Here is a 26,975-nt window from a genome sequence, read left to right as displayed (position 1 = left end):
TTCTAAGTAGGGGTTGGCCAAAGCAAACAACTGGTTTAATGCTAATAATGATAAAATGAAGAAAAAAAACTAAACATAGCTAATGGACAGCAAGTTTATATAAATTAATAAACATAATTAAAAAAATTATTTTATACCGTTCTAAATATCTGTGTTTTGTTTTTCGTGTTTAGCATTTTGTATGCAGATATTGTTGGATTTACTCGACTGGCCAGTGATTGCTCTCCAGGAGAACTGGTGCATATGCTCAACGAATTATTTGGAAAGTTTGATCAGATTGCAAAGGTACATGTTTTTATAACCTTAACACTTTAATATATGGAAACACAAATGATTAAGGAAACTATATCTAAGCTATATCCAAAAATTTTAAAATATTAAAGGAGTAGTCCAGCGGTGACTCAGTGGTTAACAACTTATCCCCTATCCTAAGGATAGGGGATAAGTTGCAGATCGCGGGGGGTCCGACCGCTGGGGCCCCCCGCGATCTCCTGTACGGAGCCCCGACAGCCCACGGGAAGGGGGCGTGTCGACCTCCGCACGAAGCGGCGGCCGACACGCCCCCTCAATACAACTCTATGGCAGAGCCGGAGCGCTGCCTTCGGCAATCTCCGGCTCTGCCATAGAGATGTATTGAGGGGGCGTGTTGGCCGCCGCTTCGTGCGGGGGTCGACACCCGCTATCTGGCCGGAGAGCCGGGGCCCCGTACAGAGAGATCGCAGGGGGCCCCAGCGGTCGGACCCCCCGCGATCTCAAACTTATCCCCTATCCTTAGGATAGGGGATAAGTTTTTCACCACTGGACTAAGATTGTGGCTTGAAGGGAGATGTTAGATAACCTAGTAGCTGAAGTATCCACATGTGATTCTCTATAGTCTCCTGCATCTACAGTTCCTTAATAGAGAGATCAATTCTACTATTTAATTGACGTTGTCTGTTCAGTTATTGTCTGCACACATTTTTTTCTCTGGTTGAGCTATGGCAAGAAAACACAGAGGCGCAGATTTAATATTGCTAATGCGACAGAATTGTTCACATTCACGCCGTTCACTGTATGGTATCATTAACATTTTATTTTAATAGTTCAGATATTTACACACGCGGCGATACCAAATATGTGTATAAAATATTTTTTAACACTTTTTGGGGCTGAAATAGGGAAAATGGGACAATTTACGTTTTTAGTGGGGGTGGGTTTTTTTCAATTTTTTTTTTTACTTTATTTTTTTACTTTTTTACTTTTATTTTTACACTTTTTACACTTTTATCACTCGATTGCTAATCCTGTTCAGTGCTATCTATAGGACACAGCACTGATCAGTGTTATCTTCTGCTCTGGTCTGCGGGAAGACAGATCAGAGCAGAAGACGCCAGGAAGGCAGCAGAGCCAGGTGAGGGGACCTCCGTCTGCCGTGCTCAATGATCGGATCGCCGCCATTTTAGTGTCCGCAATGCTGCAGATGCCGTGATCTGTATCTCACGGCATCTGAGGGGTTAATGGCGGACATCCGCAGGATCGCGGGTGTCTGCCTTTACGGGCCCTGGCTGCAATCAGCAGCTGGGACCTGCCGCGTATGATCCGGGCATCGCTCCGATGCTCGCGGTTATGCTTAGGATGTAAATGTACGTCCTGGTGCGTTAAGTACCACCTCACCAGGACGTACATTTACGGCGCTCGTCGTTAAGGGGTTAATCAGGACATAAACATTTTTGCTAAAATCATAGCCAGTAGATTAGCCCCTCTCTTAACACATCTAATTAACCCAGATCAGGCAGGCTTTCTCCAAGGCAGGCAGACTTTGGACAACACTAGAAGACTACTTCACATACTCCACCATGCTGAGACCCATCTGTTCCCTGCTTTGATTTTAGCCTTAGATGCCAAGAAGGCGTTTGACCAGCTCTGCATTTGAAAAACTATGGGTGACCACTGCCCAACTTTTTCCTTTGGCAATGGACTACCCTTAGTCATCTTCACTTGCTTTTTTGGTACCAATAGAATTCCCAAACCATACATAGTCAAATTGCTCGTTGCATTTTTTGGTTGTGCTCTTCTTATTCTCCCATTACTTAGTTTCTTCTTATTCTCCCATTATTTAGTTGCTCATCATTCTACGTATATTTAGTTTCTCCTCATTCTACCATTATTTAGTTTATTTTATTCTGCTATTTTTTTTTTCTACTTAATACCTCCTTTCTCATTAGCTTAACTTCTGCATTGGTGCAGATCTGGCAAGTCTGTAGTGGAGTACTATCATATAATTACATACCGTACTAAGGCCCTTTCACATTACATAATTACTCCGTTTTCGAAGTTCCTTCAGAAAATCGGCAGTAAAACGTCAGTTACAAAATCCTATAGGGCCATTAGAAAATCCCATTATAGTCTATGGAATTTTTATAATAGCTGTTTTAACCCGTTATAGCCCGTTATTAATAACGGCCGTTATTTTGTGATGGAAGATAGTAACAGGAGAAATAGTTCATTACTTGCATAATTTCTTGGTGAAAAATTCAAAAATTTCTAGCTTTTAAACTCTCCACCTGTAAGGAAAAAGTCAGAATTTTTCTTGGACCAGTTCAGTTTAAAGTGTATTTGAGGGGCCTTTCTGTAAAAAAAATCCCCCATAAATGACCCTGTTATATTCAAAATGACATTCAAAAAGTTTAACCCTTTAGGAATAGCAGCATAGTGGAAGAAAAAACTCAAAATCTCCATTTTTTTACACTAACATGTTCTTGTAGCCCAATTTTTTTTATTTATTAAAAGGAAAAAAATCCCCCAAAAATGTGTAACCCAATTTCTACCAATCCATATATGAGTATGGAAATACCTCATATATGGATGTAAAGTGCTCTGTGGGTGCACAACATGGCTCAGGAGGGAAGGAGCAACTTTGGGATTTTGGAGAGAGAATTTTGCTGAAATGGGTTTTCGTGGGGGCATGTCGCATTTAGGAAGCCCCCGGGGTGCCAGAACAGCAAAAAAAACAACAGATGGCACACGATTTGGCAAAATACACCCCTCAAGGAACGTAATGGAGTACAGTGAGCCTTAAAACCTCAGAGGTGTTTGACGACTTTTCATTAAAGTTGGACATGAAAATGAGCAATTTGTTTTTTTTTTCACTGAAATGCTGGTGTTTCCCCAAACTTTTCATTTTCACAAGGGGTAATTGGAGAAATAAAAACCAGAATTTGTATGGAAATACCCCATATGTGGACATAAAATGCTCTGCAGGCGCACAACAAGGCTCAGAAAAGGAGCAAAATTTGGCTTTGGCAGTGTATATTTTGCTGAAATGGTTTTTGGGGGACATGTCACATATAGGAAGCCTCCAGGGTGCCAGTATGACTTCACCCCGACACATGTTTCGGCGCATACCATACTAGGATTACAACACTTAGGGTCAGCTCAATGGTCCACAAGAGGGATTGTTTATGTTTCACATTTACTTAAAGGGGAACTCCGGTGGGAAAAAAAAATTTTTTTCAAATCAACTGGTGCAAGAAAGTTAAACAGATTTGTAAATCTCTTCTATTTAAAAATCTTAACCCTTCTAGTACTTATCAGCTGCTGTATACTACAGATATACTACAGGGAAATTTGTGAAGTTCTTTCCAGCCTGACAACAGTGCTCACCACTGACACCTCTGTCGGTGTCAAGAACTGTCCAAAGCAGTAGAGGTTTTCTATGGGGATATGATTCTAATCTGGACAGTTCCTGACACGGATAGAGGTGTGAGCAGAGAGCACTGTTGTCAGACAGAAAAGAGATTCACAAATTTTTCTCTTTTATACAGCAGCTAATAAGTACTGGAAGGATTAAGATTTTTTAATAGAAGTCATTTACAAATCTGTTTAACTTTCAGGCACCAGTTGATTTGAAAACATTTGCTTTCTACTTGTTTCCACCGGAGTTCCCCTTTAACATTTTATTATAATTATATCATATTGCATTGATGCATTTGTAGAAAAAAAAGAATAAATGCATAATAATATTGTTGGTTTACAATTGCTTCTAGTCAACAAATAATAACAAAACATTTCAAAGAGGTTTTCATTTTTGAGTTCAAAACTTCTTGCTGTCTTAGATATCCTTTTGCAGATAAAAGCATAAAAATGCCCCCACCTCCCATATGCCACTAAGGAACCAGGGCAGAAGTGCAACTGCTACCCCTAGTCTTCCTATAAATGTGTTTTTGCTTACAGGCAAATTTAAAGGGCACATTGATATCCAATAAATACTTTTACATTGTAGAAACCTATTATGCTATTATGAGTATATAATTATACCTTCTTTTACAGGAAAATGAATGTATGAGAATTAAAATCTTAGGTGACTGCTACTACTGTGTATCTGGATTGCCAATTTCCTTGCCTAACCATGCTAAAAATTGTGTTAAAATGGGACTTGACATGTGTGAAGCAATAAAGTAAGTTCCATAAAATGTAATTTATGTATTTGCTTACTTCCAGTATACATTATTTTTACCTAAATGCAAATAAAATATATTTAATGCTATCTATATTCAATATAGCCTACATTGACAGCATTGATGTATATATTTAACGCTATCTATATTCAAAATAGCCTACATTGACAGCATTGATGTATATATTTAACGCTATCTATATTCAATATAGCCTACATTGACAGCATTGATGTATATATTTAACGCTATCTATATTCAATATAGCCTACATTGACAGCATTGATGTATATATTTAATGCTATCTATATTCAATATAGCCTACATTGACAGCATTGATGTATATATTTAACGCTATCTATATTCAATATAGCCTACATTGACAGCATTGATGTATATATTTAACGCTATCTATATTCAATATAGCCTACATTGACAGCATTTGAAGAAGTATGTACTGATTTTACCAAGTAGGAGTCCACACCCTGGATTAGCACTGGTTATGATTTCAAAGGATCCAACTGGGAGGTCTGTATTTGATAACAGTCCAGTGTCTAAGAGACAGACTCAGGGCGTATGGCCCGCTCGCTGGGCAGGGACCGGACCAGGATGCCTGCTGATATCGTTCAGCAGGCATCCCGGCATATCGCCCAGGGGGGTCCTGAGGTCCCCCCATATCGGCACGTGCGATTTGCTGTTATTCCAGGTCAATCAGGTCTCTGGTGACCCGGTGACCCGGAAAAAAAGGGTGAATGGGGCTGTCCGAGATAGCCCCATTCACCCTTACTCAGCAGGAGTGAGGTGGCACGGGTGCCGCCTCACAATCACGTGATTGATCGGTCGGAACGACCGACCAATCACGGACCTGCTGGGGACGGCGATCGGAGCGGAAATCAGCGCCGGCGGGTGTCTCCTACTTGTCCCTGGTCCGGCAGGGGTCCCCTCAGGATCGGTGGGGCGAAAGGAGCAGCAGGATAGGTCCCGGTGGCAGGATACAGCTCCGGCGGTCCTGGCGGCAGGATACAGCAGGAGGTGAGGCCTGTTCACCTCCTGCTGTTGCTTAGCAAAACTCTCGGCATGCAAAGCCAAAGGGCATGCTGGGAGTTGTAGTTTTGCAACAGCTGGAGTTCCAACTACAACTGCCAGCATGCCCTTTGGTAGTCTGTGCATGCTGGGGGTTGTAGTTATGCAACAGCTGGAGGCACATTTTGTCTATGAATAAGTGTGCATTCAGCTGTTGCATAACTACAACTCCCAACATGCACAGACTACCAAATGGTATGTTGGGAGTTGTAGCAGTGTGCCTCCAGCTGTTGCAAAACTACAACTCTCAGCATGCCCTTCGACTGTCAATGCATGCTGATTGTTGCAGTTTTGCAACAGCTGGAGACACATTGGTTGTGAAACAGAGTTTGTTACCTAACTCAGTGTTTTGCAACCAGTGTGCCTCCAGCTGTTGCAAAAATACAACTCCTAGCATGCACTGAGAGACTGTACATGCTGGGAGTTGTAGTTTTGCAACAGCTGGAGGCATACTGGTTGCGAAACACTGAGTTAAGTAACAAACTCTGTGTTTTGCAACCAATGTGCCTCCAGCTGTTGCATAACTACAACTCCCAGCATGTATGGTCTGTCAGTGCATGCTTGGAGTTGTAGTTTTGCAACAGCTGGAGGTTTGCCCCCCCCCCCCCCCCCCCATGTGAATGTACAGGGTACATTCAGTTCCATTGAAGTGGACTTAATTTAGTTATTTTATATTATATTAGAATATATTTATTTTATATTATAATATAGAATTAACTTAGATCTTGTAGACATGTGTGGTGCAGTTTTTAGTATAAATTGGCTTTGTTTTTCTATTCCTGGCTATCCCCTTTCATTTTCTGACAATGCAGTTCCCTAGAGACAGAAGATCTGCACAGTTTACTACCAATAGAAAAAGGAATGGGACCAACCACGACTGGGCCCCTCTCTCCAAGTGCCCTGTGGGAGCATATCTGCACAAATCTGCCATATTGCTGTTAAATGCTGTGATTTTAATATTTGCATCATGATTAACAGTTATCTGTGTATAGGTGTACATATAGAGAAGGCTGTCAATCACGGAGTAGAACAACTCACATGACTGCTTAGCCTAGAATGAGTGGAGTTTTTTTTATGAATTATATGAAGTTACCCTGGAACTGTTCCCATAAAACTATATATCAATCTTCTCAGTCCCTCTTGCTTTACAGCAAAAAAATTTATAAAATGGAATTGCGTAATTTAGTGGTGTAATAATTTTTGCGGTTAAACTGGCAAGCCTAATTTATTCTATGTGTCCATCTTATTCCAATGATACCAAATTTTGATAGTTTTTGTTTCACAATATCATCCACAGTAATTACCAAAGGTTTAACATGCAAAAGCCCATTTCTAATTAATAGGACTTGAGCATGGAACTCACTGGGAATCATACGGTTGCTTTGGCAACTGTACCACCCAGCATGGATTGTCTTGCTCCATGCCAGATTGGAAAATCAGGTGAGAGTTAAACTTTGGAGAAACACTCTACAATAAAGAAAAAAATAATATTGTAGGGGCCGGTAAGGTATCCTGTAATTCTTAGTTTGCTTGGTTTGGAAGCGCTGACCAATGATAAATAGCGCATGCATTGCCCAAAGAGTGCCATACAGCATAACACATTGCATAGAGGTAGACATTTATTTACCACTCCATCTGTAATGTTTTATTTTTATATAACTGTAGTATTTTTTTTTTCTTAGGAAAGTTAGAGATGCAACCGGAGTAGATATTAACATGCGGGTTGGAGTTCATTCTGGAAATGTTTTGTGTGGTGTTATTGGTCTACAAAAATGGCAATATGATGTCTGGTCACATGATGTTACATTAGCAAATCACATGGAGGCAGGAGGAGTTCCTGGGTAAGATATGTATTCTTTATCGATTGATGCTTAGTAATGTAAACTATTATAGATCTAGACAATCAATATTGTCAAGTTTCTTATGGCAGTATTTCTTGCAAACCCTTGCACAAATTATGGAATCGCCATGCTTAAGCTGAGTTCAAACTCAGCCTTGGGGGCTACAATGAATACACAAATGTAAAACCAGCCTTTGGGTATGTTCACACAGTGTAAAAGAATCTCCAAAAGAAGCCTGAATAAACATGGTTTTTAGCAATAGGGAATGTTCAAAAACAGTGGTGAAAATGCAGCACAAAAGAAGCTCCAGAAGAAGCCTAAAAGCACTTTTACCTGCACCCATTTATTTCAGCAGGGAACTGCAAAAACTTGCTGAAAAAGGACTGAAAAAGAGCTGACTTTTGTGCTGTATTTTCAGCACTGTTTCTGAACATTACCCACTAAAGTCAATTGGATATGGAAATCGTGTTTCTTTTTTGCACTTCTTTTAGGATAAGTTTCTGCTTGAGTTTTTGTTTGGCGTTTCTTCCTGTGAAACAAACGCCAGCAAAAATGCCAGAAAAAATGCCATTATGTTTCGTGTTTTTTCTGGCGATTTTTCTGGCGTTTTTGCCTTTGTGTGGAAATTGCATTTTTGGCCCCTTTGGTGTTTTCTAAGAATTTTGTACCAAAAAAATAAATAAATAAAGGATGCATTAGGGATGCAAAAAATTATAATTAACAAAATGTATATTTTTTAGAACAAAATTTTTATACATTTTTAAACAGGGACCAATTTATGTAAGTGGGCAGGGACCAGAAAATGTTGCCGACAATATTAAAATGTATAAAGTGGCCATTTAATTGTAAAAAAATATTTTTTTATAAATAATTTTGTGAAACTTTTTATTAGTAATGTATTTTAATTATGTGTTTAATAAAGTGTGTGTTTTTTACTTTTTTTTTGGGGGGGGGGGGGGGGGTACCACTACTTACTCCCAGCATGGAACAGACTGAGTAGTAGTACCTGTAATAGACAGATCGCAGCGGGCGTCACTTCTGACACCCGTTGCAATCCTCCTGTATAAGCTATAGAAGCTGGCTGCACGGCCGCACTTTTCTAGTCCCCTGCCCGCACTGCATCCTTCTGTGATGTGAAGTTATCTTTACATCACAGATTCGTTTATGCCGCTGAGAGCGGTAATTGGCTAACACCATCTGGGGAATTACCGCTCTGAGCAGAAAATATGAATCTGTGATGTGAAGAGAACTTCACATCACAGAGAAGCATAGTGCAGGGCAAGGGAGCAGAGAAGTGCGGCCGTGCCGCCCACTTCTATAGATTATACAGGAGGATAATCTATACTGGCTATTAGTACAGGTACTACTACTCCCTTCCATGCTGGGAGTAGTAGTAGTACCTAAAAAATGTAAAAATTAAGAATAATAAAAAACAGAAACACACTTTATTAAACACATAATTAAATAATTACTAATAAAAAGTTTCACAAAATTAATTATAAAAAATGTATTATTTTTACAATTAAATGGCCTCTTTATAAATTTTTTGTATTGCCTGCTACATTTTTATGTGCTTGCCTGCCCACATACAATTGTCCCTGTTTAAAAATTTATAAAAATGTTGTTTTCAAAAATATAAGTCTCGTTAAATACAATTTTTTTCCATGCCTACTCTATCTTTTATTTTTTTTATTTTTTTTTAATGGTACCCTACAAAATTCAATAAAAAAAGGCATCTACATATTTTTTTTGGATCGCTAAAGTCCAAAACAAAAAAGAATAAAAACCACCTGCAAAAACGCCAAAGTTAAAACCCACTTAGACTTCTATGGGAGAAAAATGCCAAGATTTTCCTGAAAAAAACGCCAAAGTCTCAACAAGAGGTCGTTTTTACAAATGCCCAGGGAGCCCAAAATAGCAGAAAAATGCCAAAAAGATTTTTTTAAACTGAAAAACGCCCATGGATATGGCATTTTGCAGTCCCCTAGTGACTTGCAGCTAACATCTGGCTGCAGCGTTTTTTAACAACAAAAAAACGGCATGCGCCAGAATGGGCATTTTTATTGGTATTTTTGCAAAAAAAATAAATAAAAAGTGAAAACTTAGCCTTAGGTTTTGGTTATCACAACTTTTGTCATTTTTTCAGCTATTTTGGGATCCCACAAGCTTCTTTCTTCTTTTACACTGTGTAAACACAGCCTTAAAGGATGTCCTCCCAGTTTTTTACTTCATAGACAAATCGCAGATATGGCACAAAACCATATAAGTTTAACAGGTAAACATTTTGGGTTCATGAAAACTGAACAAATGAAATTCAATTGATGACATTTTTTATTTACCAAATGGTGAATTTTTTTTTTTATACACATCATACAATTTGCAGTTCCTAAATACCAACACAGGTCTAAAAATACAAATTAGTTCAAAGGGAAAGTGCTTCCAATTCCTTATCAAGTTGTCAAATGAAACAATGGAAAGGATTTTAAAACTTCTTTAGGGTACGTTCACACATACATTATCTCCTGCGGATTATGTACTTGTGAACGCACCCCTAATATGAAAATACACCATACAGCAGGTGTAGAGTTTGCAGTAAAAGTCCTAATGTAAATCATGGGATTCATAGATCATGTGAGTCAATGATTTGACTTTGATTTATTAATTTGCACTATGAAAATAAAACACACATTTAAACATACATTGTTTTAACCCCTTAAGGAAACAGCCCATTTTGGCCTTTCTGGACACAACCTATAGCAAGGCTTTTATTTTGCACAACCAATTGTACTTTGTAATGACACTTTTAATTTTACCATAAAATGTACGATACAACAAAAAATATATATCATTTGTGAGGCAAAATTTTTAAGAAAACAACAATTTAGCATTTTTTTTACAAAGATCACTTTACGTTAAAACTACAATTACATGTTTTCTTTATTCTTTGGGTCAATACGATTAAAATGATACCCATGATTACATGCTTATCTATTATACTGCTTTTTAAATAAGTCCTGGGACAGATGCCGTCATCTGCGGCAGTGCAGCACTTGAAATGGCACTGCCGCAGGGATCAGATCAGCCAAAATGACAGACGGAGGTCCCCTCATCTGCCTTCGCCACTCTCCCAGGGTCTTCTGCTCTGATCTGCCTTCCAGCAGACCAGAGCAGAAGATTGCTGCTAATATTGATCAGTGCTATGCCTATGCATAGCACTTGAACAGTATTAGCAATCTGAAGATTGCTATAAATAGTCTCATATGGGGACTAAAAATGTGTAAAATAAATGGAAAAAAAGTGAAAAACAAATGTGAAAAAGCCCCTCCCCCAATAAAGATTTAAATAACCATTTCCCCCCATTTTAGTAAAAATAAAAGCGTGAAAAATTATAAATAATAAACATATTTGATATTGCCTCATGCGTTAATGTCCTAACTATAAAAAATATAATGTTAATGATCCCGCACAGTCACATTGCAAAAAAATGTTATAAAAAGCGATCAATAAGTCACATATGCGCAAAAGTGCTAAAAAATATACAGATGGAGCCAAAAAATGAGCCCTCACACATCCCCTTATACGGAGAAATGAGAATATTAGAGTTGGTCAAAATAGGCCAATTTTTTTAATACTGATTTTGTAAAAAAAAAGTTTTTAAGATTTTTTTTATAAGCAGTACAATAATAGAAAAGCATGTAACCATGGGTATCATTTTAATCGTATTGAGCCATAAAATAAAGAAAACATAATTTTTACCGTAATGTGTACAGTGTGAAAATGAATTGTGATTTTTGTTTAAATTTCCTTACACAAAAAAAATATTTTGGGGGTTTACCATACATTTAAGGGGAAAACAAGTGATGTCACATTACAAAGTACAATTGGTCGTGCAAAAAACAAGCCCTCTTATGGGTCTGTGAATGGAAATATAAGAGAGTTATGAAATTTAAAAGGTGAGGAGGAAAAAAACGAAACTGCTAAAATAAAATTGGCCTGGTCCTTAAGGTTTAAGTTACAGTGATTTGAACTTCTTGGTGGTTTATGACTTTAACCTGCATAAATGAGTTCAGCTTTCAGGTGCTCCGGTGGGCTGGAGACTCTCTCCTAGGACTGTATCCACTTTTTCCAGCCCACTGGATCACCTGAAAGCTGAACTAATTTATGCCGGCTAAGTCATCAACTGCCGAGCCGAATCGAATTACTGTAACTTCGCTCATCTCCAGTTAAAATAGGCTTTGTCCTTAAGGGGTTTACATAGGATGTATATAAACAAAAACAAAAAATTCAGAGTGGTTCTGATTGCAAAAGGATGGTGATCTTAAACCTTTTTTTTATATATCAACTGGCTCCGGAAAGTTAAACAGATTTGTAAATTACTTCTATTAAAAAATCTTAATCCTTCCAATAGTTATTAGCTTCTGAAGTTGAGTTGTTGTTTTCTGTCTAACTGTTCTCTGATGACTCACGTCCCGGGAGCTGTGCAGTTCCTATGGGGATATTCTCCCATCATGCACAGCTCCTGGGACGTGACATCATCATTGAGCAGTTAGGCAGAAAACTTCAGAAGCTAATAACTATTGGAAGGATTAAGATTTTTTAATTGAAGTAATTTACAAATCTGTTTAACTTTCCGGAGCCAGTTGATATATAAAAAAAAGGTTTTGCCTGGAATACCCCTTTAAACAGATTTGTAAATTACTTCTATTAAAAAATATTAATTATTCCAGTACTTATCAGCTTCTGCATGCTCCAGAGGAAGTTCTTTTATTTTTGAATTTATTTTCTGTCTGACCACACTGCTTTCTGTTGCCACCTCTGTCCATGTCAGGAACTGTTCAGAGAAGAAGCAAATTCCCATAGCAAACCTCTCCTGCTCTGGAAAGTTCCTGACATGGACAGAGGTGTCAGCAGAGAGCACTGTGGTCAGACAGAAAATAAATTCAAAATGAAAAGAACTTCCTCTAGAGCATACAGAAGCTGATAAGTACTGGAAGAAATTCAAAAAGAAATACAACTTCCTCTGTGGTATAAAGCAGCTGATAAGTACTGGAAGGATTAAGATTTTTTAATGGAAGTAATTTACAAATCTGTTTAACTTTCTGGCACCAGTTGATTTTAAAAATAAAATAAAAAATTCCACCGGAGTACCCCTTCCTGACTCCTTTCAAAAAATCCTGACTCCTTTGAAAAAAAGTTATTGTAGCTTTGGATTGCCCACATTTGGTCAGTTATAACTTCTTTATCTTTCATTAGTAATATTTTGGGGAATATATAAAAGCAGAATGGGGGGTTGTTATTATGAGGATATGAAATATGTTTCATTTTATTCAATTCATTGTTTTTCATTAAACATAGAATGTGTCAGCAGATAAGAACTATTTGGCCCATCTAGTCTGCCCAATATTCTGACTATCAATAGTCCCTGGCCCTATCTTATATATCATCAGTGTAATTATTATGTGAATTTAATTTATCATTAACATTTCTTGTCTTTTTTAGAGTGCATTTCCACCTGGCGTATACGTAGCGTATTTCACGCTGCACAAAATTTGCAGCAGCAGCGGGAAATACGCTGCATATTCCTTGCTCATTATACATAGGGCTTTCCGGCAGCAGCCCTATGTGTGCAGTGAGTTTTGGAGACAGAGCCGCGCATCACAGTCACGCCGGCACACGGACCCGCCTCTAAAACTCACTACACACATAGGGCTGCCGCCGGAAAGCCCTGTGTGTATAGTGAGGAAGGAATACGCAGCGTATTTCCCGCTGTTACCGCAAATTATGCGCAGCGTGAAATACGCTGAGTATACGCCAGGTGGGAACGCACCCTTAGTATGAGTTTTATTTTAGAACTAATTTCTGTTAAGCTATATTTTTTGCATTGAACATTTTGTTTACAAGAAATAAGTCAAATAAGCTATTTTTTATTACATGTATTACATGCACCTCGTTGCTTCTCTAATTTCTTACAATGGTTATTTGATTATTATCACAGCCGAGTGCATATTACATCAGTTACACTGGAACATTTAAATGGAGCATACAAAGTAGAGGATGGTGAAGGCTATGTAAGAGATCCATATTTAAAGGAACATAATGTTACTACCTTTCTTGTTATAAACCCAAAGGTCAGTTTATTTTATGCTTTAAAACTACAATTGCAAACTTTGTATGTTGCTTAAGAACCAGCCTATTTTGGACCTATTTTTATTTGTCGCATTCCAAGAGCCATAACGTATGTATTATCTGTTGACGTAGCCTTATGAGGATTAGTTTTTTACAGATTGAGATATATTTTTCAGTGGTTTCACTTTATGGTTATCTATAGATATTTCAGTAGACTAGCTATAGGTGTTGCATAGCATTTGAATCTAAGGTGTGAGGTGGGATAAATTTCAGTTTTATCCAAATTGCCTAAGATAAAAAATATTACTTTATCAGACATCTTTAAAGATTAGCCTTTAAATGGGGACTGTCGGATACAAAAACTTTTGATATGTTGTAAAGCATCGCAAAACAAAATGTTTTGCAATTGCTTTCATCAGAAAATGTTGAGGATTTCATGCTGAAAAAGCCAGTAAAAAAACTGACCACTAGGGGTCCCCCTCCCTGTGTGGACACATACCAGTTCAGCTGTGTCCAGAGGTCATAGCCTACGTCTTGGACCCAGGTTTGATTGACAGCAAGTCCAGTGCTGCTGTGCTCACTCCCAGCCCCCTCACTCTGCCTGTGTGAGTGCGTGGTTGCTGGGAGCGAGCACAGGGTAAGTAAACTGCACTGCCACACCGGAGCGCCACACCGGAGCGCTCCTAGCATCACTGATGCTGTGAGTGCTAGGAGCGCATGGGGGAATACAGCTGATTTTGGCTGGTGCAGCATCAGCCCTCTCTCCACCGCTTTTATAGCCGCCGGCCGCCGCTCACATATCTCCCTCCCATAGCAGCCCGCCCCACCACTCACATGTCCGCCCGCCCGCCCCTCACATCTCAGTCCACTCGCTGCTCACATCTCCCCTAGGGTTAGTAATACTACAACTCCCAGCATGCCCTGACAGTGTGGACATGCTGTGAATCGCAGTTTTGCTAATGCTAGGGGAGATATGAGAAGACAGCATACTGAGGGAGGGGGCGGAGACCTGCACAGTGAGGCCACGCCCCCTCCCTTGGAAAGCAATTCAAGCAAGTGAGCTACAGTAACAGTGTAATAAAAATAAAAAAATAAAGGTGCTAGACACATAAAAATTAGACATACATGGTCAGGATTAGGTACCGAGTAACATATTTTACTGCTGTTTTTTTGTTTTGACTTTACAATGTGTAAACTTAACTTAAAGCATACCTGTCAGATTCAACTAATATTGATATATATATATATACATATATACATACATGTATATACATATATTAGTTGAATCTGACAGGTACGCTTTAAGTTAAGTTTACACATTGTAAAGTCAAAACAAAAAAACAGCAGTAAAATATGTAAGGCTAATAATTTGTTCATTTAAAGACTGTACAAAAGTCTACAAAAGACAGTCAATGCACACTTTGTATAAAAAGAAAATTTCTAATTTGGAATAACTGCTTTTTTATACAATGTGTGCACTGATGGCAGCTTTTCCATAGCCTATAATAAAACACATTATTAAATAAAAAAATGGACATTTGTAAGAAGTTTACAGCTTATTCCAAGGCGTTGTGCCTGTAGTACAAACTGACGTCTTTTAATGTTTATGATCAACGTTGGGTGGCATGTATATTACCATCTTTTTATGCACATCAGACATGTTTAGAAGGTGTAGGGGTATTCCAGGAAAAAACTTTTTTTTTTCATATCAACTGGCTCCAGAAAGTTAAACAGATTTGTAAATTACTTCTATCAAAAAATCTTAATCGTTCCAATAATTATTAGCTGCTGAAGTTGAGTTGTGAGGTTTGCTATGGGGATTTGCTTCTACTCTGGACAGTTCCAGAGACAGGTGTCATCAGAGAACACATAGACAGAAAAAAGAACAACTCAACTTCAGGAGCTCATAAATACTGACAGGATTAAGATTTTTTAATACAAGTCATTTCCTGGATAACCCCTTTAAAGCTAATGATATTTGGAAAATATTTTCCATAAAACATACCTTTATGTCAGGGTCCATTTTAGACTACAGGTGGCAATACAGTCACATATTATATACTAGTCAGTCACTATACAAGTATTACTAATGATACCCTAATTTAGACAGAATAATATTATTATACAAGGGCCAATATTTCCCATTACACAATGGCCATATAAAGGTAGATACCAGTTGTACACAGGCTTTGCAGACTATATAAGTGATTGCATTCAGTGATCACATATTGCTAGATACCAGCATTTCACAGGATCTGTACACCATATAAGTGATTACATTATAGTAACATCTTGCAACTTGATGTCTTCTTTGAGTTCACTTTTCCTGTTTTCTCCATCTGACCTAGACCCTGCCATTATGACTTCTTCCAGCCACGATTTAACTGCAGAATCTACATAAATTCCCCATCCCTTGATGTCCCACACTGTAATAATGCCCCCCTTTTGTGCCCCTTACAGTAAGCATGAATAGGTAGGTGAGTTAAGTAGGTTCTTTTTATTAAGTAGGGAAGTAAGTCTCCCATTAGGTAGGTTGGTACCCCAGTAGGGAGCTAGTTCCTGAATTAATAAAGTAGGCTCCAGATGTTATAAAGGCAGTAAGGCAGTTGCTTCCCCCAATTATAAAGCCCTCCCTTTGAGCCAACAAAAATACATTAAAAAAAATCACCTACTCCCAGTTTCCATGCATAGTGGTATTGACTTCTCCTTCCTTCTCTGTTTTGATGAAGAGGCACATAATAAGTAGCTGCTTTATCTTTGTCTGCCTCAGGCCACAGGCATAAAGTATCTTGCAGTACACAGTATTAAGTGACAGGACAAGACGCTGAAGGTTCTTTGAGCCATCAGAGCTTCCAGCTGTATATATGTCTTAACAACACACATACAGTTGAGAACGGCACTCACGTATCCAGAAATTTGGAGCATTATGCCAAAAGTCCAGTTCCCCATATATCCAAGAGCTCTCCTTGAGCTGAGGGCTCTGAGAAATTGCCCAGTTTGATATATACTTACTACCTCGGTCTACTTCTCTTGCTACTTTCTAGAGAGTTTCCAGTCAACAGTGATGGCCCACTTAGCCTATCACTGACTGCAGTAGTGTCCCTCATAAGTCAGGGATTGGCTGAGTGGACTGTCACTGCTGAAATTAGTCCATCTCAGAAGTAGCAAGCAGAGAGGCAAGCAGAGGGAGAGCACAGCAGACTGAGATAGGTCACTTTGCATTTTTTGTTCCATATTGGCTCCAAAAAAAAAAAAAAATATATATATATATATATATATATATATATATATATATGGAATACCCCTTTTACTATTTTAGTGATATAGTAATGGAGAACGAGCCAGATGGGCACCAGCAATGCATTTCTACATACATCAGAGAACTGGCTTCTCAGGCCAGCCCTTTTAATTAATCTCTTGATTATTATAAATTTGTTTATTTCAATTTCCTCCTTGTTTCTTAGCAATTATTATTTGTAAATATTGTTTCTAAAATTCTCTATATATTAGAAACAGGATAGTATGGCATTTAGCTGTGATAGCAAAACAAAAATATAACCAAAAACTATTTGTTTTCCAGGTAGAAAGGCGAAGCCCACAGCATCATTTCAGACCAAGACACACATTGGATGGAGCGAAAATGAGGGCATCTGTCCGTATGACACGCTATTTAGAGTCCTGGGGAGCAGCAAAGCCTTTTGCACATCTGCATCATAGAGACAGCATGACAACAGAAAATGGCAAGATTTGTACCACAGTATGGATTGCTCTATCTCAACTTTTCATTTGCATGACTTGCATGAAGCATAAAAACAGTTGAGCAAAATTTTACATCACTTTTCTATCGTGTTTAAATAATAGTTGTTCTTCCATCACTATATACTTTCTAAATTTTTCTCAAGAAAATTCTATGGTAAGGACATTTTCAAGAAGTGTTTTTTTCCTTTTTAAAGCAGATGTCTGCCAGGATAGGCAAATGTAAACAGCCACCATTTTCTTTCTATTCATCTGAAAGTAACATCTGAAAAAAAGGAAGATGAAAGCATAATATGATGAATACAATGGGAACTGAAACCACAAATGTTATTTACCCTTGACATTCGAGTGATGGAAGCTGCTGGATAAAGAATTATACAGCAGCTGATATCAGTCAAATGTAAGAAGAGAATGGGAGCAGGCAAAGAAATTCAGATGGGGGCACTTAACACATAAACATCTCATAAGTATCCTGTCTTTAGGGCATTATTTTATTCGGAAAGATCAGCATTAAATGGCCCAGTTGACATCCTTGACTCCATGCTACAAAACCGGCTAGGCTTTGCCTTGTGCATGAGACCCCAAGCTATATTCACACGTGCCTTTTTGCAGTGTTTCTTAATTTTATTTCTATAAAAAGGTAGAGGAATATATTTTCTTGTTATTTATGTGGTAATGACAGTATCAGTAAATGCAGCCTGATGTTATATACACAAATGTGTATAATCTTGTGGGTAATCTTTGTAATTTTTAGGGGTGGATAGTTTGTTCACAGAACACTGGCTGTTGCACAGGAAACTTCTTTTTTTTTCCGCAAGAGTGGCTCTAAATCTTGATACATACAAATACCCCAATGCCACAATAAGTGTGCTGGTTGTAGGTCATATAGTAGTGTAAAACACTTGAAAGTTGCAAAATATAACTGTTGTATTAACCTTTAAAATATTCCTCTACCAGAGGGATCGTGTGATACTCCACCAGTTTACTAAGGCCAGGTTGCGCCCAAAGCAGGTACTGGCTATTGCCCCTTCCATACTGTTTCTGTGGATCTCTAGGAGGCTATGCATTGCCAAAGAATGCCCTGCTTAGGCATTTCTGGCAGGTTATGACAGTCGCATCTTATAAACCAACCTGCACCTCTCCAGGTCCTCATAACCACTAGGCTGCTACTATTCGCCAAATTTACAAATAACCACTAAGTGGTCACATTCTGTCCGAGCCCTTAAGGTCCACCACTTTGTATACTAACAAAACAGTACTGCACTTGTGCCTCCACCAAGTTCAGCTTTATCTTCACACTGGTCAATGTTGTTTTAACATAGACCATTTTAAATTGAGGTTTACTTTGTTTTGCAGTGCAATAAGGAACACTGTGACTGTGCTCAGCCTTTACTACAAAGCCCTTTGTGTTATCACTCTCCCATTTAGTCCACTATTTTATCATGACTGGAATAACAGGCCACTTCTCACTTCTGAAATATACAGGCCACTGTGTTCCAGATATGGCTTCTCACAAGGCTGAAGTCTCACACGGTTAATGCTACCTCATCCATGGTTCCTCACAGGGCTGAAGCCACAGACATCCCACAGTCTCTCGGAATTGGATTCTCACAAGATTCAAATTTAATACAGCCTACATGGTCTAAAAAACACTTTCCACACCTTGCTGCGTGGTACAGTTGCTTGATACTTCTGTATTTCTGGGACTCTGGCTCAACTGCTGTAGTCCCACTGCACTGCTTCCATCAGGCATACCCCCACACTAAGATGGCAGATTCCTTTAGCACCTTATGCGGTCTCACTGTTCATTGCTTGTCACAGGGCTGAAGTCTCCTATATAGGGTCCTCTATGCCCCTTACCAACAACATCACACACCAATATTACCCATCCCCTATGTCCTCTCCTACTAACAACATCACACACAAACATCATTGTCTGCTTCTATCTGAGCAAACTCTAATTCTTTCAGTCCTCCTGCAACCCTACTATACCCCAAACCGCAAGGTGCACAGCAGAGAATGTGGGGCACAGTAAAAAACAGTATAATAAATTAAATTGTAGACATCACATACACAACATTTTTTGGCTGAGCAGTTATCATTGTATTTATTAATTAAATAATCTATGATATAACTAAGTAATTTAATCCTATTTTCTACAGGATGTGCCTATGGGTCAGTATCACTTTCAACGTTGCACTGAAAGGTAAGTCATGCATATTTTTTTTATTTAAATGTAAATTAAGCTTCAATACTTATGAGAGTGTGGAAGTGTGCAAATAAAAGGGAAATATGTTTGTTCTGTGAAAAATACTTATTTATCCCAGCTGCACTCTTACTTATGTGCCACTATCTGTGATCAGTAAAATATGTGAAGAGAAAAAACACAGAAGTGGCGCCTTGATGGTGCCTTTACCTTTCTAGTTATAGGAGGTAAGGGGGGGGGGGGGGGATTTAGCGGGGAAGGATAGGGAGATTTTCTGCTCACCTTTCAGAGTTGTGCTGCATAACAGGCACAACTCTGCGATGCGTATAGGTTGGTATGCGGCAAGGTTCCGGGGCCGCTGACTGCTGGATCTGCTGGCTGATGTTCTTGCTTGTCTCCGGTGCTGCGGGGTGTCACCTGGTGCCGGTGATGTGGAGCGCTGCTTTTGTGGAGTAGACACCGTCCTCTGGTGTACCCCAGATGTTCAGATGTGATCCGCTTGGCAGAGTCGGCAGATGCGGTCAGCTGGATGATCCCCTCGATGTGTGCTGGTACCTTGCGGCCAGTGCGCGATGGAGATCTTGGTGAGCAGTCGGGTGCCACTATCCTTTAAGTCCCGATGATGTGGCGAGGAAAAGAGCCTTAGGTTGGTGATCGGGAGCAGCTTTCTGCCGAGACCGCTGGCAGGCGGTGGCAATAGTACAGGAGCAGGTTGCGGGAGATCCCACACGGGGATTTATCCCAGAAAAAACCTCGGCGTGTGAAAGCGCTTCTCCGTTGCAAAAAATAAGGTTGCTGGAAACTTCTTGGATAAGAAGGGGGGATTTATTGACGGTTGGGTTTACAGAAGTAAAGAACACAAAAAGTAAAAAATAGAAAATAAAAAAATATAAAGCAAACAGGATTGGACAACGCGTTTCAAAAGGGTATCCCTTTCTTCTTCAGGTCTGCTGGCTTAATGTAACAAGTGTGCTTATATACACAGTGTGAGGGGTGTGGTCACAGGGGGCTGGGCTGTGACGTCCGTCCCTCCAGGCTTCTGGGGGGAGTGTCTGGAGACTAGAACTGAGGTCCCTTTAACATAACTGAAATCTCTCCATTAGAACCAATAGACTAGTGTGGGTCTATGGTAGATGCTGTGGGCTGGGAAACAAGCTAAGCAGTACTTGTGATGGTTTGAGGCTGTATGGGAGATGTCTGAGAGCTACCTAAATAGAGGTATATTCTTTAATTGAAAATTACACTTAGGGTTAAAGGTTAATTGGTATGTGGCTCCTGTGTAGTGTTGCTCACGAATATTCGCAATTCGAATATTATTCGCGAATATCGCATATTCGCGAATTCGCGAATTTCGCGAATATAGCGCTATATATTCGTAATTACGAATATTCGTTTTTTTATTTATTTATTTATTTTTTCACAGTACACATCACAGTGATCATCCCTCTCTGCTTCCAGCTTGTGTGGTGTAAAGAAGGCTGTAATACTACTGTGTGAGACTGGCATGCGAAAATTCGCATATACGAAAACGAGCATATACGAAAATTCGCATATGCTAATTTTCGCATATGCGCATTTTCGCGTATGTTAATTTTGTATATGCTAATTTTCGCATATGTTAATTTTCGCATGCGCGCATATTCGCATATGCGAAAATAAAACGGGAATATAACGAATATGCGAATATTCGCGAATATATGACGAATATTCGTCCATATATTCGCGAATATTCGCGAATTCGAATATGGCCTATGCCGCTCAACACTACTCCTGTGTAGTAATGGTTACATTTATAACATTGTGGTGAGCATGATTGACAAGTGAGGAAGTAATTCATAAACAATGTTACATGGTAATCGATAGTGGAAGGATATGGTTGACATTATAACATTGCAACAGATGTATGAGTATGATGGACATGACTGGGATATAGTCAATAAAGTTTTGGTTTGAACTATTTTGGTAAGTGCTGTTGGTTAACAAAGAGCTGCAGAGGCTAGGTTAGCCCTTTTAGGCGGTGCTAAAAGGTCTGGAAATGGATGGCAGGAGAAAAATGTTTTTTTTGCATGGATTCAGGTTTCCTTTTTATGTGATCAGTTCTGTGGCATCATTAAGCCCATATGGCTGCAAAGTTTCAAGGCGGTAGATCCAGAACATCTCGCGTTTTTTTGAAAGTAGAAAATCTATCATTTTGGTGTGGTGGGATATGGTCTATGGGGCAGATTTTAATTGTTTTTTTTTCTTCTCTATGCATTTCGGAGCAGTGTTTGGAGAGACTGTGCAGAGCGAAGTTCCGTTTGATGTTATTCCTGTGTTGGTTTAGTCTGATGTGGAGTTCTTGGGTGGTCCGACCGACATACTGTTTGTTGCAAGTGCAGGTGATTAAGTAGATAACGAATCTGGATTTGCAGGTGAGTGGATATTTGATGTTATGTTTTTCGTTGGTTCTTAGATTTAAGAAGGTGGTTTGCTTGTGGTCAATTGTGGTACAGCAGAGGCACCTTTTGGTTCCACATCTGGAAGCACCTTTGGTTTTTGTACTGGAGTGGTTGGTGTGGCAATTGGTATGTCGCTTGAGTCTGCTGGGGGCGATTAGATTTTTGATGTTTGGTGCTCTCCTGAAAGTTACTCCTGGATTCCTCGGTAGGGATTTTTGTAGGATGGGGTCATTTTGAAGGATGTGCCAATGTTTTTGGAGTATGGTTCTGATTGCATTGTGAGATGAGTTGTAGGTAGTGATAAAGTTCAGTTTGATTTGGTTGTCTGGGTTTTCTGTGTTTTTCTTTGGTTGTAAGCAGTCATCTTGCGTTAGGGTTTTGGTCTTGTTATAGGCTTCGTTCAGAATTTGTTTTGGGTATCCTTTTGAGAGAAAACGTTTTTGTAGAATCTTCGTTTGGGATTTGAAGGTGTAATCTGAGGTACAGTTTTTCCGGATACGTTTGTACTGGTTGAATGGGATATTGAGTTTCCACTTTTTGTAGTGTCCACTGTTGTAAGGGAGGTAGCTGTTGGAATCAACTTTTTTGGAATGTGTTGCGGTGATGATGCTGTTGTCCGTATGAGAGATTTCGAGGTCCAGAAAGTCTATGGTTTCTGCAGATATGTTTGATGTGAGTATGATCCCCCAGTCGTTTTTATTGATGCTGTTGATGAGTTCTTGGATGAGTTGGGGAGGTCCATTCCATAGCATGAACAGATCATCTATATATCGACGGTACAGTACCGTGTGTTGTTGGAAGAGTGGATGTGATGTTATGAAGGTTTTCTCAAAGGTGCCCATCACTAGATTTGCATACGACGGTGCCACCCGAGTCCCCATCGCGGTGCCCCGCGTCTGGTGGTAGGTGGCCCCATCGTATGTGAAGAAGTTGTTGTTTAGGATGATGTCCAGGCATTTGAGCAGAAAGGTACATTGTTGTTGTGGAATGTTGGGGTCCTCTTCTAGAGTGCTTCTGACGCAATCCAGTCCTATGTTGTGTTTGATGTTGGAGTATAATGCTGTGACATCCATTGTGACAAAAATGAGGTTGTTGTGCCAGGGGATTGGGCGTAGTAGATTAATGAGGTCGTCTGAGCTTTTCAGATAGCTTGGGAGAGATTGGACATAGTCCTGTAGTATCAGATCCAGATAGTGAGAGATTTGGGATGTATGGCTATTGATGCCGGAGATGATTGGTCTCCCTGGGGGCTGTGTTTGGTTTTTGTGGATCTTGGGTAAGTGGTAGTAGAATGGAACGGAGGGATTGTCGATGTAGAGGAATTTCTTTTCTGCTTTGGTGATTACGTTGTCAGTAAATGCTTTATTGAGTGTTTCTTTGATCATTTCTTGTAATTGAGGGTATGAGTTATGGGTGAGCTTTTGGTAGTAGTCCTTATCTTGTAGGATTTTCAGAGCTTCTGCATGATAGTCCTCATAATCTTGTAGAACTATACCTCCTCCTTTGTCGGCGGATCTTATGACCAGGTTTGTGTTGTCTTTAAGTTTTTTCAGAGCTTCTTTCTCTTTCCTAGTTAGGGATCCGTTTTTAGTTTTTTTGCTGTGGTTGATAGGAAGTTTTTTGAGGTCTTTTTTTTTTTTTTTTAATCTAAGAACCAACGAAAAACATAACATCAAATATCCACTCACCTGCAAATCCAGATTCGTTATCTACTTAATCACCTGCACTTGCAACAAACAGTATGTCGGTCGGACCACCCAAGAACTCCACATCAGACTAAACCAACACAGGAATAACATCAAACGGAACTTCGCTCTGCACAGTCTCTCCAAACACTGCTCCGAAATGCATAGAGAAGAAAAAAAAACAATTAAAATCTGCCCCATAGACCATATCCCACCACACCAAAATGATAGATTTTCCACTTTCAAAAAAACGAGAGATGTTCTGGATCTACCGCCTTGAAACTTTGCAGCCATATGGGCTTAATGATGCCACAGAACTGATCACATAAAAAGGAAACCTGAATCCATGCAAAAAAAAACATTTTTCTCCTGCCATCCATTTCCAGACCTTTTAGCACCGCATAAAAGGGCTAACCTAGCCTCTGCAGCTCTTTGTTAACCAACAGCACTTACCAAAATAGTTCAAACCAAAACTTTATTGACTATATCCCAGTCATGTCCATCATACTCATACATCTGTTGCAATGTTATAATGTCAACCATATCCTTCCACTATCGATTACCATGTAACATTGTTTATGAATTACTTCCTCACTTGTCAATCATGCTCACCACAATGTTATAAATGTAACCATTACTACACAGGAGCCACATACCAATTAACCTTTAACCCTAAGTGTAATTTTCAATTAAAGAATATACCTCTATTTAGGTAGCTCTCAGACATCTCCCATACAGCCTCAAACCATCACAAGTACTGCTTAGCTTGTTTCCCAGCCCACAGCATCTACCATAGACCCACACTAGTCTATTGGTTCTAATGGAGAGATTTCAGTTATGTTAAAGGGACCTCAGTTCTAGTCTCCAGACACTCCCCCCAGAAGCCTGGAGGGACGGACGTCACAGTTCAGCCCCCTGTGACCACACCCCTCACACTGTGTATATAAGCACACTTGTTACATTAAGCCAGCAGACCTGAAGAAGAAAGGGATACCCTTTTGAAACGCGTTGTCCAATCCTGTTTGCTTTATATTTTTTTATTTTCTATTTTTTACTTTTTGTGTTCTTTACTTCTGTAAACCCAACCGTCAATAAATCCCCCCTTCTTATCCAAGAAGTTTCCAGCAACCTTATTTTTTGCAACGGAGAAGCGCTTTCACACGCCGAGGTTTTTTCTGGGATAAATCCCCGTGTGGGATCTCCCGCAACCTGCTCCTGTACTATCTGTGATCAGGCACTGTTTGCCAAACCTATTTGTGTTGCAACACCAGAACTAGAGACTGTACGTCAAGGCCTTGTTGGCCTTGTGACACTGGTTCACATAGCTCGGTACCTGGGGACTATATGGTAGAGAAAAATAATAAGTCATAAAGATATAATATGGAAAAATGAGAACTTAGGTATTGTAGCTAAATGTGATGTCGATAGGAGTTGTTTTCATGAGGAATTAATCATAGAATAAACTTAATAAACCAACATAACCAGAAGCTAAAACCAATATAAGCTCTGGGTCCTCACAACCTGATCTTTATGGTCAAATAAAGGTATTAGGAAATGATGAGAAAGTAATATGGAATGATATCATTAACAAATAGATGTGTGCTCAACAGAAATACTTGTTTCTATTAGTTTAGTTTAATTTCATTTAGCAAATTTAAATTGTTCTGTTTTCCTTTTTCTACCTCATATGGTATTTTGAACTTTTCGTCATTCACACTATTGAAACATTTAGTATAATTTTCTTTTTTGTTGAAGAGGATGTCCAGCGGTAAGACATTTATCCTCTATCAGCAGGATAGGGGATGACTGTCTGATCATGGGGGGTCCGACTGCTGGGCTCAAGAAAATGACACATCAGCGCGTGGAAACACACCCCCTCAATTAATCTGTATGGAGAGGCGAAGACACAACATTCGCGTTTCTGCCTCTCCCAATTTTTCAGTTCTTCTAATATTTCCTCCTTGAGGCTTTGTTTACTTGCAGTGTTTAATGAGTGGAGCTGCCGCAGTATGTTGCATTTTTACTGAGAATTTCCAAAATTGCTGTAAAAATTGTGTTATTTTCATATTGCAGTAAATCGTGCCATTTTTACCAAGTTTTCTGTAATTTTCCATGCAAGTGTTAGCGCTACAGTACAGCTAATAAAGTGCCACAAAACAGTCTGAGCCATAAACCTATATAAGGTATCTGAAGAATGCAATAATAATATCTAACAATTTCGTGATATAAAATTTGCATTTTCCCACCTGAATTTTTCGAGATTTAGAATTGTCTCAAACAATGTAAAATTTAGGCTCAAAATAAAAAAGTGATGCAGAACCAAGTCAGCTTTAAAAAAGTGGCGAGAAAACAATGTGTGAGTAATATTGACGTAACTTAAATTACACAGGTTTTTGACTATGTCCTTCACTATGCACAGAGCAACATTGTGACTTCATAGTATTTAAAGGAGTGGTCCAGTTTAGGAAAATGGATAGGGGATAAATATTGGGAATAAATGTCTGGTGTCCTGTCTGCTGCCCCTGTTCTTCCCCTGTGCCTCCCATGCACACCCCCATAGAGATGCATGGGAGGTGCTGGCAGACCCCTGCTCTATGCACAAGGAGAACCAGAGCACCGTGCTGGGACACCCCATGATCATACACCTTTGGATAGGGGATAAATATTCCTAAACTGAAGTACCCCTTTAACTCACTCTTCCCAGCTTTGCAAACAGCCATTCATTAGTTGTTTTTAAACACATAACCAGGTATATAAAATAAAGTGAGAAGTTTTGAACTCTGACATGCATTAGCAGTGTTTCATAAATAAGACAGTATGAAACTGGTAGTCCAAAGAACAAACAGCCTTTATATTATATATGCTTGTACTATTAAGTTGTGCTGCCTATTTAAAGCTTAAAATAAAGTGCAAAAATATGTAAAGCATAGCATGCAAATTAGTAAATGGTAACAAATACAAATGTTTTTTTCTCTATAGAACTAAATCACAAAAAAAAAAATTTGAGGAGGAGCTACATGAAAGAATGATCCAAGCTATCGATGGCATAAATGCACAAAAGTGAGTTTTACATTTTACACTTTACTTTATACTGTTATTGCACATTTTATTGTTGGGATACGTTTGATAATTTCAAGCTACATGTATTTTTATTTTGTAAACACATTTGAAAAAAACTACAAAATAATTACATATTTACACATCCCCTTGCTGCAGGACTCTTTTGGGACTTTTAGGACTATTACTCCCATCATGGACAAAGTATGTCCATGATGGGAGTTATAGTCCAGGGGCTGAAGGGCAGATTGCAGCAGGTCATTCTCCAGAAACCCGCTGCGATCCGCATTTATTAAATTTACAAGCCGTGGTGGGGAGGTGCCAGGAATACTTTTCTCTGTCCTATAAGA

General features: G+C 39.1%; 1 protein-coding gene across 2 annotated transcripts in view; it reads left to right on the top strand.

The window, feature by feature from the left end:
- Positions 1-26,975, top strand: part of ADCY2 (adenylate cyclase 2) — a 532,901-nt gene that overhangs the window by 360,297 nt on the left and 145,629 nt on the right. For both annotated transcript variants that reach the window (XM_056520731.1, XM_056520730.1), the window contains exons 6-12: positions 174-285; positions 4,309-4,436; positions 7,199-7,357; positions 13,353-13,485; positions 17,064-17,240; positions 19,402-19,445; positions 26,548-26,628. In XM_056520731.1, coding sequence (XP_056376706.1) covers positions 174-285; positions 4,309-4,436; positions 7,199-7,357; positions 13,353-13,485; positions 17,064-17,240; positions 19,402-19,445; positions 26,548-26,628 — 834 coding nt within the window. The remainder of the gene's footprint in view (positions 1-173; positions 286-4,308; positions 4,437-7,198; positions 7,358-13,352; positions 13,486-17,063; positions 17,241-19,401; positions 19,446-26,547; positions 26,629-26,975) is intronic.

Source organism: Hyla sarda, chromosome 5 (genome assembly GCF_029499605.1).
Source record: "Hyla sarda isolate aHylSar1 chromosome 5, aHylSar1.hap1, whole genome shotgun sequence".
NCBI classification, from domain to species: domain Eukaryota; kingdom Metazoa; phylum Chordata; class Amphibia; order Anura; family Hylidae; genus Hyla; species Hyla sarda.
This window is presented reverse-complemented; position numbering and strand designations above follow the sequence as displayed.